Source organism: Ambystoma mexicanum, chromosome 3q (assembly GCF_040938575.1).
Source record: "Ambystoma mexicanum isolate Mex_15411 chromosome 3q, UKY_AmexF1_1, whole genome shotgun sequence".
Lineage (NCBI taxonomy): Eukaryota > Metazoa > Chordata > Amphibia > Caudata > Ambystomatidae > Ambystoma > Ambystoma mexicanum.
Genome location: NC_090926.1, coordinates 143,185,306 through 143,201,883, shown reverse-complemented (window position 1 = coordinate 143,201,883; position 16,578 = coordinate 143,185,306). Strand labels below are relative to the sequence as shown.

Genomic DNA, 16,578 nt, shown 5'->3' with positions numbered 1-16,578 from the left:
CAAAACTTGCCCAAGCACTCACGACCATTTACTAAGTTAAACATTATTTTCCTTTATTTTATCAAAAAGTTGTGCAAAACATCATAAAAAAAGCATACATAGCAATACCTGGTCAGACCAGGCATAAGGCACCACTCACCCCAACGGGTGGAAAAATGCCACGCGTTCCGCTCGACTCGCGAGCTTCCTCAGACTTGTAGTTGTTCCCAACTAGTGTGTTCTCGTGTTTATATTAACTCATAGTCCATGTCATGTGCTCCTCCCAACTGTTGCTCATGCGTCACATGATGCACAGTTCAAATTTTACTGGAAAAGAACTCTATGGTTCTGCATGACGGAAAATCTGCCATCTTGGAGTGACTAAGGTCTAATAGACCGTAGGTGTAAATCTATGAAGATAAAATGCTAATAAATTATTTGAAATTGAACTAGCGCGTGTAGATAGCAAAAACAGGGGGAGTCAAACATGCCATGCCTGAGCAAGAGAAAATGTACATCAACTTAATGACGAGATCTCGCGCCAGTGCACAATTGCAATATTTGTTGCCTCACCGCGCGAGAAATATTTCTCCGCGGTGTGGCAAACAATCCGCATGAAGGGGTGAGTAAAGAAAAAACGAATACAGCGGCTACAGCCCAATATCAGTGATGCCAGCCCGCACAATGCATGAAAGAAAGGGAATCTTTATCTATGTAGCAAGTGTACTAAATCAGTGACGGGTAGGGCGCAATGCATGTTGGACCTGCTAGTCCCTAACTCGCCAGGGATATGCAAGTGCATATACTGGGGATTGAAGCAAAATCAGACAGAAATACAGACTCCTCTCATCCCATATGGAGTAGTACAGTACTATAGATAGATAATACCTCAGTGTATTAATAAAGTGCTAGTGCAAGATTAAAGCAGCATGATTTGGAATTATTCGGACAAGTGTCCAAATTGGTAACTTTATCTAAAAAGGTTATTTATACTACTCTGAGAACACTGAGATTCGACAGAAATAGGGAGCAGAGATCTCTCTGTCTCTAAGAATACCCAGTCGTCTGTGAGCATTATGACTTAAAAGACGTCACATACAGGATTCTCTCCCTCTAGGGATACCTCATATATCTCTGCCCACTTTCACCCCATCTCCCAACACTATGCAACCGGCATACCGATACTGGGCAGTATTTCACTGAGTGATCAATTATACCATCTTTAGAATAGATGAGCATTCCGCCTGTCATATAAAGTGACATGTGCTTTTGATTAATTCTAAAAGTGCAAAGTGATACATATGTATATAAATTCATAGAAACATGACTGAAAATAAGAAACATCAGATCACTACATGTTGACCCAGCTTAAAATCAGTTTTAAAAAACACTGTCCATATGTTCTGTCCACATCAGAAACCAACCTGAATACATTGTGAGGTTACTGTCTAAAATAAGTGGTATACAGGCGGAAAGTGTAACACAGATAACAGGCATTACACTGAAGTATGGAACATTCACTGATGTAAATAGCTTCTAGCACCTAATCAATCATATAAAAAGACATATAGCTCTCAGTCCACACTTAAACCGTTAGGTTTTAAGGTATCAAACCTACAGATTCGCTTAGCTTCTAGTTGGCGCAATTTGAGTTCCCTATCGCCCAACCTGCTTTGTTGTGGTTTATGTGCTAAGCCTACAAAACTCATCTCTGGTGTATTTTTATTTTGTTTCTCACCAAAGTGTAGCGCTAACGGGTATGTCTGATCTCCATTTTTTTTGGCTCTGTAATGTTGTAAAATACGCAGTTTTAGCGGGCCAATGGTAGATCCTATATAGTGTAACCCACAGCTGCATGTTATTGCATAAACCACAAACTTTGTAAGACAGGTTATTTTGTGCTTATACTTCCATTCTTGCCCATTGGCACTGATTGGAGAATTTCTCGAGACAAATTGGCACATTTTGCATTTGCCACATTTTTTAAACCTACATATTCATGTTTGTTAGGAAACCAGCTCGATGAAGAAACCTCGGTTATTACAGTGCTCGGTGCCAGTATATTTTTCAATGTCGGAGCTTTGCGAAAAGTCACACTGGGTCTCTGTTCTAGTACTTTACAAAGGTCTTTGTCAGTGGTTAATATGTTCCAATGTCTGTGCATGATAGCCCTGATGTGTTTAGCTTGCTGGTTGTAGCCTGTTATAAATCTTATCGTTTCATTTTTCGATGTAGGATGTGGTTTGAAGAGATCTCTTCTCAATTGTTTTTCAGCTTTAATAAAACATTCCGTCACTGTACTTTTCGAGTATCCTCTGTTCACAAATCTGTTGCCAATATTTTTGGCTTCTTTTGGAAATCTGCCTCATTACTACATACTCTTTTCACCCTAAGGAATTCTCCATAGGGTATAGATGTTTTGAGAGCTGTAGGGTGGTGACTACAAGCATGGAGCGTGGAGTTAGAACTGGTGTCCTTCCTGTACAAGGTGGTAATGAGTTGATTTTGCTCAATTTGCAAAGAAACATCCAAAAATACCAATGTGTTTTTACTGATGGTGCTTGTTAGCTTCAAATTTAATGTATTTGAATTCAAAATAATGATGTACTTCTCTAATTCTTTTTCTGTTCCATCCCATATCAGGAACAAATCATAGATAAATCGATACCACATGACTATATGTTTGGTAAACTCTTCCAGCTCCTCACTCCATGCCACTGTCGTTTCCCACCAACCCATATAAAGATTGGCGTAGGTTGGCGCCATACATGACCCCATTGCTGCGCCCTGGGTTTGTCTATAAATTACATCATTATAGAGGAAAAATTGTGTTCCAGGCAGAATTTCAACATATCCAGTAAAATCTTATTGTGTTGGCGGTAGCTAACAGATCTGCTCTCCAGAAAGAGACGGCATGCATTTAAACCATGTTGGTGCTGTATAGACGTGTAGAGGGACACTACATCTAAGGAGACAGGAAAATAATTAGGCTCCCAATTGACCTCATTTAATTTTAACAGGAGGTCTGATGTGTCCCAAATGTATGAGTTTAGGCTTAGCACAAATGGCTGGAGGAAGTGATCAAGGAATTTGGAGGTATTTTCCAGAAGGCTGCCAATTGAGGACACTATTGGGCGTCCTGGAGGATCTATTAGGGTTTTATGAATTTTAGGGTTGAAGTAGATTAGCGGAGTTATTGGGTGAGCATTCTTCAAGAAGTGGTATTCATCATCATTTAGCAATTCTTCTTCACATTCACACCAATGGAACAGCAATTCATAATATTCTCTGTTGGTGATCCCTAAAAATCGATTTGTCCGCTAGTTCATAACAAGAAGTGTCACTAAGTTGTCTGTTTGCTTCTTTGACATAGCTGCTACTGTCCATGACAACTATGCTCCCTCCTTTATCCGAGGGTCGAATGACTATTTTATGATCATTTTTCAATGTTTCCAGGGCTTTTATTTGTGCTGGATTAAGGTTTTTAAATCCCATGTCGACAAAGCCGGACAAGCCTTTAAGATCTTTCATCACCAGTTTTTCAAAAACATCTATAGGACTGCATTCTATATTTGGGCAGAAAACTGATTTTGGCTTGAATTTACTAAAACAAGTCATGTTGGTGTTAATACCATATCGTTCTGGCAGTATGTTGTCGTCCATAGTTTCTGTGTGTATATCAACAGAATTGGGATTAGACTGCAGTTCATCTATACAGATTAAGGTGGCCAGATCTTTCTCTGATAGAATAGAGGCAATTTCTGTATCAGAGTCTTTCTTCTGTGTTTTGTGCCCAACTTGTGTGGAGAAAAACTTGGTGAGTTTCAATTTTCGTGTAAATTTGAAAAAATCTATTCTGGCAGATGTGTAATCATAAGCGTAGGTTGGGCTATAAGATAGTCCTAATGATAGGACTGATATTTCCTTCTGGTTGAGGCTTCTAGCTGAAATATTGAATATTTATAGTTGTTCAAATTCTTGCCTCTCGGTCTCCCCCTCTGTTTGTTCCCAGATCTTGTGGCCCTTCCAATTTGATGCTCTCCGCTTTGCACGGCTGCCCCGCCTGGTTGTCCTCTTCCTGTCTTTCCTCTTGATCCTCTTCCTCGACCGGCTGATTGGCCTCGTCCTCTTTTGTCCATTCTGCTGTCCATATGGAGCAGCTTGAATTTGTCTAAAAAGTTCAGCTTTTTTGCTGATTGTGCTCCTTCAGAATCTAAAAGATCAATTTCCTAACTGATGGGGTCCTCCACAAATGCTTCATTTTGTTTTGTAGGGGGATTTTTCTGTTCCATCCTTGCTTTTACGGGCCCATCGAATCTTTTGGCAAAGGTGTATATTCTTCCTTGCTCATAATCCAGCCGGTCTCTTTTAAATTTGAGCTGCTTCCTTGTTCTTAATTCTCCTTCAAATCTTTCTAGATTCTCTTCCAGTCTCGTCATACGCTTTTTGCATTCATCCCCATCTTCTGAGGTGAATAATAGTTCTTCCATGGTTTCTATTTCTTTCATTAGTTTGGTTCTATCTAATTTGGCGTATTTTATCAGGCTTTCAATCATTCGAAATTAGCAAGTATTCGTATGGGTTGTCCATTCTTCTATTAATTGCGGATCCATATCTTCAAATGTGGGTATTGTAAGAATTCTTAATCCCCTCGGTATCCGCTGTGCTTCTAGATACATCTGTAGAGTCATGGATTCCCACCATTTAGAGATCTCCTTTTTCTTTATCCTTTCCAATTTGTCAAGTTTCTGCTGCACTGTAAGACTTGCTGGTAGACTGTTGTCATTAGAAATGCCAGTTGTAGTTTTGTCTTGATCAAACAAGATTAGTGCCACCGCTATTCGTTTTGCCTCTACCTGGTCTGCCATTTCTTAGGTTCCACTAAAAATGAGTGGTACCTAAAGTGTATGCTATAATGTTGCACTAAAAACTTAGTAAAAAACTGGGTGGTAAGACAAATGATAGTTGAATAAATGTCTTTGTCTTATCCTGCTCTGCACACAGACTTCTGTGGTAGCTCTCCCAGGTGGTCTGCCCCTCAATAATGTAAAAGAGATTAGAAAAAATAGCTCTCTCTGTATAGTTGCAACATTAGAGGGACGCTCAACCGTGATTGTTATAATGCTGTGAATATCACTGTATATTATACATTTGTATGTCACGGGAGGCGGCTGCAGTAATTATTAAGTGGGAAAACATTTGTCAGCCCCTAGACTGCGCTCTGCCTCATTATTGAGCTGGTGCTGTTGGGCTAGAGCGGGCTGGGCTCTAAAAATTACAAAAGGGTGTCAAGAAAAAGGTGCAGGTAGACAGATGAACAACACCTCCAACTTTAGCCAAAACTTGCCCAAGCACTCATGACCATTTACTAAGTAAAAAATTATTTTCCTTTATTTTATCAAAAAGTTGTGCAAAACATCGTAAAAAAGCATACATAGCAAAACCTGGTCAGACCAGGCATAAGGCACCACTCACCCCAACGGGTGGAAAAACGCCATGCATTCCGCTCGACTCGCGAGCTTCCTCAGGCTTGTAGTTGTTCCCAACTAGTGTGTTCTCGTGTTTATATTAACTCATAGGCCATGTCATGTGCTCCTCCCAACTGTTGCTCACGCGTCACATGATGCACAGTTCAAATTTTACTGAAAAAGAACTCTATGGTTCTGCATGACGGAACATCCGCCATCTTGGAGTGACTAAGGTCTAATAGACCGTAGGTGTAAATCTATGAAGATAAAATGCTAATAAATGATTTGAAATTGAACTAGCGCGTGTAGATAGCAAAAACAGGGGGAGTCAAACATGCCATGCCTGAGCGAGAGAAAATTTATATCAACTTAATGAAATTTTTAGAGCCCAGCCTGCTCTAGCCCAACAGCACCAGCTCAATAATGAGGCAGAGCGCAGTCTAGGGGCTGACAAATGTTTTCCCATATATATATATATATATATATATATATATGTATATATATATATATATATATATATATATATATTGGAAAAACCAGAGGAGAAGGGACGGACCGCACTCTCCGTGGATCCAAAGAGGTCCTACAATCCCGAATGGGAAGAGAAAATATATGATGCCCACACTACAAGAGTAGAAAATATTTTAATGATAAAAAAATCTGCACAATAGTACAGAACAAAAAGGCTGGGAAAGCAGCAAGACAGACAGAGGCAGGACGCCAGGTACACGGCCCACCTACAACGCGTTTCACGCTCAACTGAGCGCTTGATCACGACATATATATATATTTATTTATTTATTGGATCAACAAACATCCATCATATTGTAAAACAATCCATTAATTACATGCAGAAAAATTGGTAGGAAGACTCACCATTCAGTGGTGATAGTGGCAAAGTCCTTACTAGTTTGTGAAAGATGCCTCATAGAAGTACAAGGAGTGCGTTCTAGACACGTGCTGTAATGTTAGAAATGAAAGGTACTTTTGTAAATTTATTTATTAAAAACTGGGGGAGGGATATTCCTAATGTTATCCTCTCCTTATTCAACCCAATTTTGGTTTGTCTTGAATTCTTACCTTCAAGGTTGATGCCACTTCATTGCCTGACTAGGTGCTTGTCAAATCTGCCTCAAGATTGAGAACAAAATGGCAGTTATTTATATATGACCTAAGTGCGGCGTGACCCGCCTATTCCCGTAGCTTGTAGATCTCAGGCAACGGCTAGTATTGTTTATGTGCTGATAATAAATTAAGGATTCAGGGCGTTCAAATGGAGCCCCACTAACACTCACAATTTCAATGTGTGGGTTCTCATGTGTTTGTGGAAGAAGATCCTCAATATATGTTAGGGCACTATATTGTGTTAGCCGCATGCTAATTCTTTGCTTGATGAGGGTGTAGTAAACCTCTGGGGCAGTGGGTGCAGTGAGGATGAGCTAGAACCCACTTTCACTTGAACCTACTAACCTTAGAGCCCTGAAAAACAACATCAAATTGTGCTACTTATTCTCTGAGATTAGGGTTGGATGTGGAAAACTGCTGAGTTTGAGGGCCAACAGACTAATTTCACATGGGCTTCCAACCAGCCCGGAAACTTTTATAAACTTCAACCACAGACAGACACATGAACTACTCTTGAGAGGCAACCGGGAATTGAAAGGCCCCCCAAAAGTAGCAGGCCAACCCTGTTAGTCCATGCAGAATTTTATAGACTGTTTTAGTAAAATACTGGTCACATGACCATGCATCCAACACATTTAGACCCCTGAAACTTATGAACGAGTAAACTCACAAAGAATGAGGAAAATGTACATTTGCTGTTTACGTAATATTTCTTACTCTCTCCATCTCTCTCACTTCAACAGGCAGCCTGGGGTGGGAGTGCTTTATTCTCGCGACAGCACAGGCACCTCTTGAACGGCATTGAGCGGTGAGTATCACCTTTCAGGTTTCTTAAGGGAGATGGTGGACGAGGGTGTTGTGGACACAGCCATCTCCTCTGAGCATGTCTTCCTCAATCTCTGCAGGGCAGATTCAGTAGCTTGGAATCCACACAAAATGATGATGGCTGGTCTGCAGTGCTCAGCACTTCTACTGAAGGACACAAAGGTAAGGATCCTGAGGGTCGGGGGGAAGTGTGTGTCTGAATGTGAACTTGGGCGTAATGCATTAAACTACACTTTTTTTAGTTTTTCCCCCCACAAAGAAACTCTATATACTAAACCCAGAGCCTTTACTCCACCGTGACCCAACAGTAGAACGCTGCTAACGCTACAGAGACCAGCACATTTATGGCACCACACCAGTCAGTGCTCTTATGTCACCTCACACAGCCTGTACTCCTGCTCCATCACTCACAAACAGTGCTAGTACAGCAACTGCTATAGATGGCTCACTGGCACCACTGCTACCATCCAGCCTTACTTCACCATGGCCTCTCTCTCCATCACTAACATGCTCTTGCATAGTCAATGCAGTTGTGATAATGGAGATGAGAGTTGAACCAGATATGGCCACGCACCCAGCTGTTCCCGAATATGAAGGAAGATATAAGCTGAGAACCGGTCTAGAAATAGTCAGTAAATAATTGAGGGTCATGCAAACAGCCATGAAGAGTAGAATAGGTTACCCCTCTGCCATGCTGCATCTATCTCAATGTAATGGTACATCAGCCTACCCAGATGGCTGCAGAACCGCCTCCGCGGGCCCGCACTGTATGCGATTGCAGCCCGGCCCGAGAGAGCGAATCACAGTCCGAGATGGCCGCCGCCGCCGCAACGGCACACATGCCTAGGTCCACCAGCCCCTCTCTCATCATTGTGCATTGGCTGCAACTCTGTACTTCCTTGCCAATGAGGAAGCACCCCCTCTGAAGGCCCACTACTAAGGCTCCTTCCTGTCGGGCCCTGTCGGCCACCACACCATCAGGCACTGCCCCTTGCAGCAGATGCCCTTCTGCCATGCTGCATCTACCTCAATGGAACAGAACAGCAGGTAAGCCATAAAGCGCTTCCTCATAAGCCTACCCAGATGACCACAGAACCTCCCTGTGGGCCTGCCCTGCATGCGATTGCAGCCAAGGCCCGGGTGAGCGAACCACATTCCAAGATGGCCGTCACCACAATAGCACACTGCCTAGGCCCACCAGGCCCTCTCTCATCACTGCGGATTGGCCGCAACTCTGGGCTTCCTTGCCAATGAGGGAGTGCCAGCAGGCGATGCAGGCCCCCTCCGAAGGCCCACGACTAAGACTCCTTCCTGTCTGGCCCTGTAGGCCACCACACCATCAGGCACTGCCCCCTGCAGCAGATGCCCCTCTGCCATGCTGCATCTAGCTCAACGGAAAGGAACAGGAGGTAAGCCTTAAAGTGCTTCCCCATCAGCCTACCCAGATTACCGCAGATCTGTCCCAGCGAGCCCGTACTGCATGTGATTGCAGCCCGGCCCAGGAGAGCGAACCACATTCCAATATGGCTGCCACCACAATGGCACGCTTGCCTACGCCCACCAGGCCCTCTCTCATCATTGCGGATCGGCTGCAACTCTGTACTTCCTTGCCATTGAGGGAGCAGCAGCAGAGAAAGCCTGCCCCCTCCAAAGGCCCACTACTAAGGCTCCTTCCGGTCTGGCCCTGTCAGGCCACAGAAGGCCGGAGGGCTGCAATCACGCTGGACCAAGTCCCAGAGCGCTTGGGTAAGCAACTTTAATCCTAAACTTATGCATGTCCAACCACCTAACTGACCAACCCCATCCAGCGACCTCAAGCTTTCTCCTCGATGCTCTGCCCCACCATCCTTCACCGAGAGAACCCCCATGCAATGCAGCTGTGGCTGCTGCGGCCCCATTATACCAACGCCCACTCAGGGACCAAAACCTATGCCTGGCCATACGCAGAGAAAGTGTACAACCCCCCTGCTAAGTACCCTCACCACTACAGGAACTCCACAACAAGACTCTCTGGGTGCAAGATACCTGCGCGGTCGTGCCTTCGCCGAGCAAGACAAGCTACAAAGAGCACTATCACGACAGCACAGCACACCCCCTGACTCACCCCATGCATATCTTTCCTCCAATCCTGTCCTCCTTGCCTGAGACAAACTCGCAGTTTCAAATGGGACCAACACTTGCGCCTCACCCGCCCAAGTGCCAAGCTCCACGCACGAGGACACTTTCACTGCCAACCCTCACACGACGCATGAGACCAACCCACGAGATGCCACTACTAATACCATATGTGAGCCATGCCCAGTGTACCCTTTTGCAGGTCCATGTGTGAACCTTGCTTAGTGAACCCCACTTGTGTTACTATGTGTGAGTCATTCCCAGTGTACCCTATTGCAGATACCATATGTGAACCATGCCCAGGGTACCTGATTTCATGTACCATGTGGGAGCAATGCCTAGTGTACCCAATTGCACATACCATATGTGAACCATGCCCAGTGTACCCCATTGCAGATACCATATATGTACCATCGGCAGTGTATCCCATTGCAGATACCATATGTGAATCATGCCCAGTGTACCGTATTGCAGATACCATGTGTGAACCATGCTTAATGAACCCCACTGCTGTTACCACCCATTGAAGATACCTTGTGAGAACCATGCCCACTGTACCCCATTGAAGATACCTTGTGTGAACCATGCCCAGTGTACCCCATTGCAGATACCATGTGAGAACCATGCTCAATAAACCCCACTGCTGTTACTATGTGTGAACCATACCCAATGTATCCTATTGCAGATAACATATGCGAGCATTGCCCAGCGAACCCCACCGCTAATATCATGCATGAGCCCAGCACAAATGCCTCAAACTCTCCAGGACCAGACCACCTCTCCCAACCCAACCAGGCAGCCCCAGCTCATAACCTTATGTTGCCTGGCCCCAAGATCCATACAACCACCACCATAATCAATAAATGCCCCTCCCCAGCCAACATCCATCAAGGCCTAATCAATGCAAGATCACTCACAGCCCATGCCCTCGACATCTCAGATCACCTCTAGCCAACTTGACCTATTAGCCATCACACTAACCTGGCTGCACGCAGCTGCCAGCCCAGTCCTTTCACTAGCTATCCACAAGGGCTACACCATCTTCAGAAAAGACAGACCTCTAGCCAAAACAGAAGGTGTAGCACTCATTGCCAAGAAAAGATATGACCTTAAGAGAAATGGCCAACCAAACCTTCCACTCGGGAGAGTCGCTGTCTATACAACTCTCTTTTCCCGATACCGCCTCACTAACCCTCCACATCATATACAGACCACCTGGCCAATACACCCTCTTACTGGCTAACAATGCCAAACCTTCCTCCAGAATTATTATTCTGGCAGACTTCAATCTAGGCCTCAACGACCCCTGAGATGCTAGCGCTACAGCCATAATCAACACAACAGAATCGCTAGGATTCACACAACGTATCACCCAGCCTACACACGACAAAGCCCGTATAGTAGACTGGTTGGCAGAGACATGAATGGCAACACCAGCATCATCTCCAACCTCCCTGGCCCCTGATCTGACCATAGCGTCATCACCTTCACTATCCCAAAATACTCCACACCCAAAGTCTTACCGCAATTGGCTCCTGCCTCGCAATCTAGAAACACACGCAACGTCACTCCTGAGAATATGTTCCCTATGCTATGCTCTATCACTAACTACAAACAATCAGACTGCAACGCTAACCCAATGGTGAAGTTATACAGTCAAACTCTCCTTCTAGTTATAGACAAAGTTTCCCCACTAAGTACCTGCAAACCAAAACCTAGAGCTCACTTAAACTCTTGGAGCTCATCAGACCTGAACATTCTATGAGCCACCAAGTGAACCGCAGAGTCTACCTGGAAAACTATACCTTCAAAAGCAAATAAAGACCAGTTCCTCACAGCAGCAAAAACCTACAAATATGCCATCATCCAGGCACAGAGACTTACTTACAAAGAGTGCATATCCAAAGTCAAAACTGGTACAGAAGAACTATTCTCCATCCTGCACGAACTCGAATCCCCTGTCACTCCTCCAGAAAGCTGCCTCAAAGATTCCACTTGGTGTACTAATACCCACAAGGCACTCCTTGACAAGACCGCCCTACTACAAAACAAAATGGCCACCAAAAAGGCCAAACTATCCTCACCAGATACACCAGCGGACTCGGCCTCCTGCCCAATCCCAACAAACTATTTGAATTCAGACCAACTAAAATACAAGAAGTGACTAACATTATCAAAGGCCTCAAACCCTCTAGATGCCAGGGCGACATTTGCCCAGCCCCTTTTTATGAAAGAACGCGCAGCAGAAATAGCACATTTCATCACCTCGCTCAGCAACAACTCTTTCACTCAAGGAATCATTCCAAATAAACTGAAAGATGCCTGGGTTCTCCCACTCTTAAAAAAACCTTCACTAGACTTTAACATCCCTACCAACTACCGCCCCATCACCACCGTCCATTTCCTCCTCAAAATTCTAGACAGAGCAACATACCTGCAAATACAGGAATACCTGGAGTCAAATAATATCCTTGGTCTACGCCAATCTGGCTTCCGCCCAGGACACGGCACGGAGTCAGCACTCCTAGACCTCAAAATCCAAATGGATGAGATCATAGACAATGGAAACGTAGCCATCCTGCACAGACTTGACCTATCTGTGAAGTTTGACCTAGTAAATCACCAAATCCTTTGCCAGCACCTCTCCTCCTCAGCCCAATTCTCTTCCAAAGCTACAGCTTGGATAAAATCTTTTCTGTCCAATTGCACAATGGGGGTCTTCTCCAACCTAGCGGCTGCCACACTAGCCCCCGTCCTCTGCAGCGTGCCCCAAGTCTCATGTGTTTTGCCAACACTCTATAACATTTTCACTAAGCCCCTTTTCGACCTCTTAGAATGAACAAAGTGTCTCTTACACCAACTATCCGGATGATATGCAGATCCTCGGCCTATCTGCGGTGACTACATCAAGGATACCAATGCCCTTAACAAAATGTATTAAATCATCCAAGCCTGTATGGCACAACATGAACTTTGTCTAAATGACGATAAACAGAACTTCTAGTATTAGGAACATAACCCTGCTTGAACAAACTGGATGGCGATTACAAATCCTTTACCATAGATGCCAACCCTATCACAGTCCTGAAGGAAGTGAAAACTCTAGGGATCTATCTCGACTCCTCGCTCTCCCTAACCAGACAAGGCAACACAATGGCCTTGCAGCAGCCTATGTAACTGAACTCATTAACGCTTGCGACCATTCTTAACACCTAACAACTGCATCACACTAACCAGAGCCCTTATACTATCCAGACTAGACTACTATAACATGCTAGTCACAGGAACGTCTGCAAGTAACATAAAACAACTCCAAATCATACAGAATAATTCCCTAAGAGCAGCATTGAACATCCCAAAGAAAGAACACATCTCTGCCGCCAGACGTAACGGCCACTGGTGTCCTGTCCAAAACCGTTTCTAATTCAAAACCCTTTCAATCACACACAAATGCATTACTAACACAGCCCCGAAATACCTCACCAACAAATTTACTAAACCCCACTCTGACAGACCTACCCAAGCCATCACGTCCCACCTCTTCACCGTGCCCAAATACAAACAAGCTAAAGCAGGCGGCCTCAGCGTCCCAGTAGTGGCTACCAAACAATGGAATGCCTTACCGCTATCACTCAGATCCAACCCCTCTTTCTGGTCCTTCCGTAAGAAACTTAAAACTTGGCTCTTCACACAAGACCCCTAGCTCACATTGTCAAGTTGTGCTACCTTTATTCTTGCTAAATCTTACTATGCCTACCTCCTCTGTATTATGTAACCATCTCATCTATGTACTGTAACCAGTGCCCAGTTACCCTCGGGTTCGGCGCGCTTTACAAATGGAAATAAATAAATAAATGACACAAGCAGGGCGACAAGTAGTTGCCATTCACACAAGTAGGAGGGTTTCAGATTTCCCAGACAGGCTTACACAAGCAGTATAGACATGAACAGGCAGAGAGAGGTTGAATCATGCACGGGCAGGGAAAAAGGAATGGCAGCATGCAAAAGACACAAATAACACTAACATGGCAGAGAAAGAACCAGTACTCAGACCCAACCCGGCAAGGCCTCAATTCTGAAATACTTCATCCTGACATACAATTGCTTAACACAAACTTCTAGGCCCCACGAGGCTCAGACAGCAGCCCCAAGCACCAAGGTCAGTGCGCCGAGGAGAGTTTGGCTTAGAAGCTGGCCCCAGACCAGATAACGTTTCCCAAGACACACAACATGGAATTATTCAAATTAATTAGTTGCAGTTAGTAGCAGTGAGAAATAGACATATCCTTGAATGCCAGGTGCAAGCAGCTACCACGCCAAGTGCTCCCATAATGAATGAGTACACAGCGACCCAAGTGTCTGCCGGAGGAAAGACCACACATGTCAGAACAGCAGAAAATCCAATAAATAAATGAAATTGAGCTCTGGACAGTGGTCCTATACCATGTGACCAAAACAATGGTCATTTATTCCAGGCCAAATTAGATGGCATACCTGCCATTTGTTAGTACATCCAGACACCAAGACGATGTGCCAAGGCCACGAACAAATGGCAGATAAGGCCTCAGGCCTGGCAACGATAAGAGAGTAACTTTTTAAAACTTGATCATAGCAGTTCGCCCATCCCTCCTTCCCCACCACGTACCCCTTGGCACTGAAAAACGGTGCCCGAGGCCAGATTAGCAAATAACTGGACAATCAGAACCTTCTTCACCTTATCAGCTAATGTAGTAGAGTGCCAACCAATGGCATGGTATATTGAAATATATAATTTGTAGAAGGATCTACCTAGGAGGAGTTATTAGTTGTGAAGGAACAAATAGTTAAAAGGCTCACCTCTAGGTATGTTCTATATGTTCTATGTTAATCCAGTGCTAGAGAAGAAGTTGTTAAGAAGTTTACTAACTATGACATCAGCTATGATGTATATTTGGTATAAAGCCTTGTTGTTCCTAATGCCATTTTGAGATTGTCCTTTGAATGCTCTCCTAGCGGCCATTGTATCTGAATAAAGCTGGGTTTTCACGTGCACTTGGAGTTACTCCATTATTGATGATTTTATCTTTATTGGCGTATTTGGGCCTATCTTAACACAGTCTTGCCATGCTGAGAAAATCTCTTGCTGTTGCACATGGACTAGGTAACAGGGCTTTGAGATGTTAGACCCTAGATTGACTGTCTGCAGGGGCCGTGTGGTGGTGGGCCTGGTGAAGATGCTTTGAGGTGGCAGAGCCTCTCCCTACACAGACCTTGTTGTGCTCAGCCTGTCAAGAGTCCTTCAGATGTCCTGAAAGGAGGGCATAAGGTGTTGGATGGTGCCTGTACAGATGCTTGTAACCACGGTTTAATGGAAGTCAGAGTTTTCAGAATGACCCTGACATCCTTAAGCAGAGGATGGCTCTTCACAAACACCCCCACATCTGCTCTTATGCTTTTGCTTCTCCTTTCTACATCCTCCCTTACAGAATGCTAACCTGACTCTCCTGCCTGGCGTGTTTTGCAGGGTCTTATGAAGCAGTGCCACTGTGCCAGCGCCTCCTACCTTTTCCAGACAGACAAGTTTTACGACCTCTCCTTTGATACAGGTGACAAATCCATCCAATGCGGCCGGAGGGTGGACTGCCTGAAGCTCTGGCTGATGTGGAAGGCGAATGGAACAGATGATTTCGAGAAGCGCGTAGACCGAGCAATTGGGCTCACCAGGTAAGCCTCTGAATAATCATTCAGCATCTGTGTTCACTGAGGACTGCTGCAGCTTGTACATCTCAAACATTACTAGGACTACACAGAGATGGGAAATTCCTGGCACGTCCTCACTCTGAGAATCTCTCTCCTTCAGTGGATTCATTGGCACTGTCTTGAATTGGTTTTCCTCCTACCTCTCAGGCAGACGCCAGGCTGACCAGATGAACATGTTGCGTTCTAACTAACTCTCAGTCTCCTGTGGAAGGCCCCATCCTCTCACAGATCCTCTTTAACATTTACATGCAGCCTCTTGGCACCCTCATTACAGATCCTGATAATCCACTAATACCCACACACGACATCAGTCATCTCCGCGATTACCAAACCATTATTCTTTTCCTCGCAGAAGCTCAATGTCTACAGAGCTCTGGTCCTCTCCAGACTGGACTACTGTAACAGCCTCTTCCTTAACCTACTAACTCCTCCCTTCGCCCCCTTCAACTAATCCAGAATAGAACTGCAAGACCTATCCTTGGCCTCAAAACCAGGGACCGCATCTCTCCAGCCCTAAAATCTCTCCACTGGCTTCCAGTTTCTGCAAGGATCAAGTTCAAACCCTCTGCATCATCCAAAAGGCTTTCTGGGGCCTGGGACTCCGCTACATCCAACTCTCTACATAAATACCTCCCTGCTAGAGCCTTTCGGTGTTCTAGCTCCAAATCTCTGCAGATCAGACACTTCTCCAAGCAAAGAGTGGGGGTTGATCCCTCTCCTTTGCAGGTGCCTCCTTCTGGAATGGTCTCCTTGTCCCTCTCAGACTTGGGCAGGTTCTCCTTCAGTTCCAGAAGCTTCTCAAGACCCTCCTTTTCTCTTAATCCTTCCCTCTCCCAATCCCCTGCTAATTCTTCCCCGCTCTGCCTCTTGACTGGCTGCTGGTTCCTTCAGATTCTTACAGGTCACCTGGCCCTCCACTACCAGTCTACCCTTGCATTTGGTCTCCTTTGACCCCCTGGCCAACCTGCACTTTCCCTTCTGGGCTCCCTCATCCATCGCTAGCCTGGCTGGGCCTGCACCCCCTTGGCCCCTCCAGGCTGTTCCTCACACTTAACACATGGACCTTTCTGCCCTTGCACTCTGATCCCCTGGGATCTGTACACCTGGCCTCCCTGGGCATTCGCTTACCCTCTGGCACCCTCGCCCCTCGCTTGCACTTCTATTACTGCACTTGCAAGGTCTGACTGTCACAAGGCCTAGTAGGACCGTTTCTGTTTTGTCATCCCTGTTCCTCCCCCTTGTCTTGTTGCGCCTTGAAACACATTGTGTATAGGCGCATTATAAAAACCCAATACATAAAGTCCTTTCCTAACATCAGAAGGAAGAA

General features: G+C 45.0%; 1 protein-coding gene across 1 annotated transcript in view; it reads left to right on the top strand.

Moving 5' to 3' along the window:
• The window catches only part of CSAD (cysteine sulfinic acid decarboxylase), a 251,637-nt gene that overhangs the window by 119,276 nt on the left and 115,783 nt on the right, over positions 1 to 16,578 (top strand). Inside the window, exons 10-12 of the mRNA XM_069653337.1 lie at positions 7,316 to 7,380; positions 7,478 to 7,559; positions 15,016 to 15,215. Coding sequence (XP_069509438.1) covers positions 7,316 to 7,380; positions 7,478 to 7,559; positions 15,016 to 15,215 — 347 coding nt within the window. The remainder of the gene's footprint in view (positions 1 to 7,315; positions 7,381 to 7,477; positions 7,560 to 15,015; positions 15,216 to 16,578) is intronic.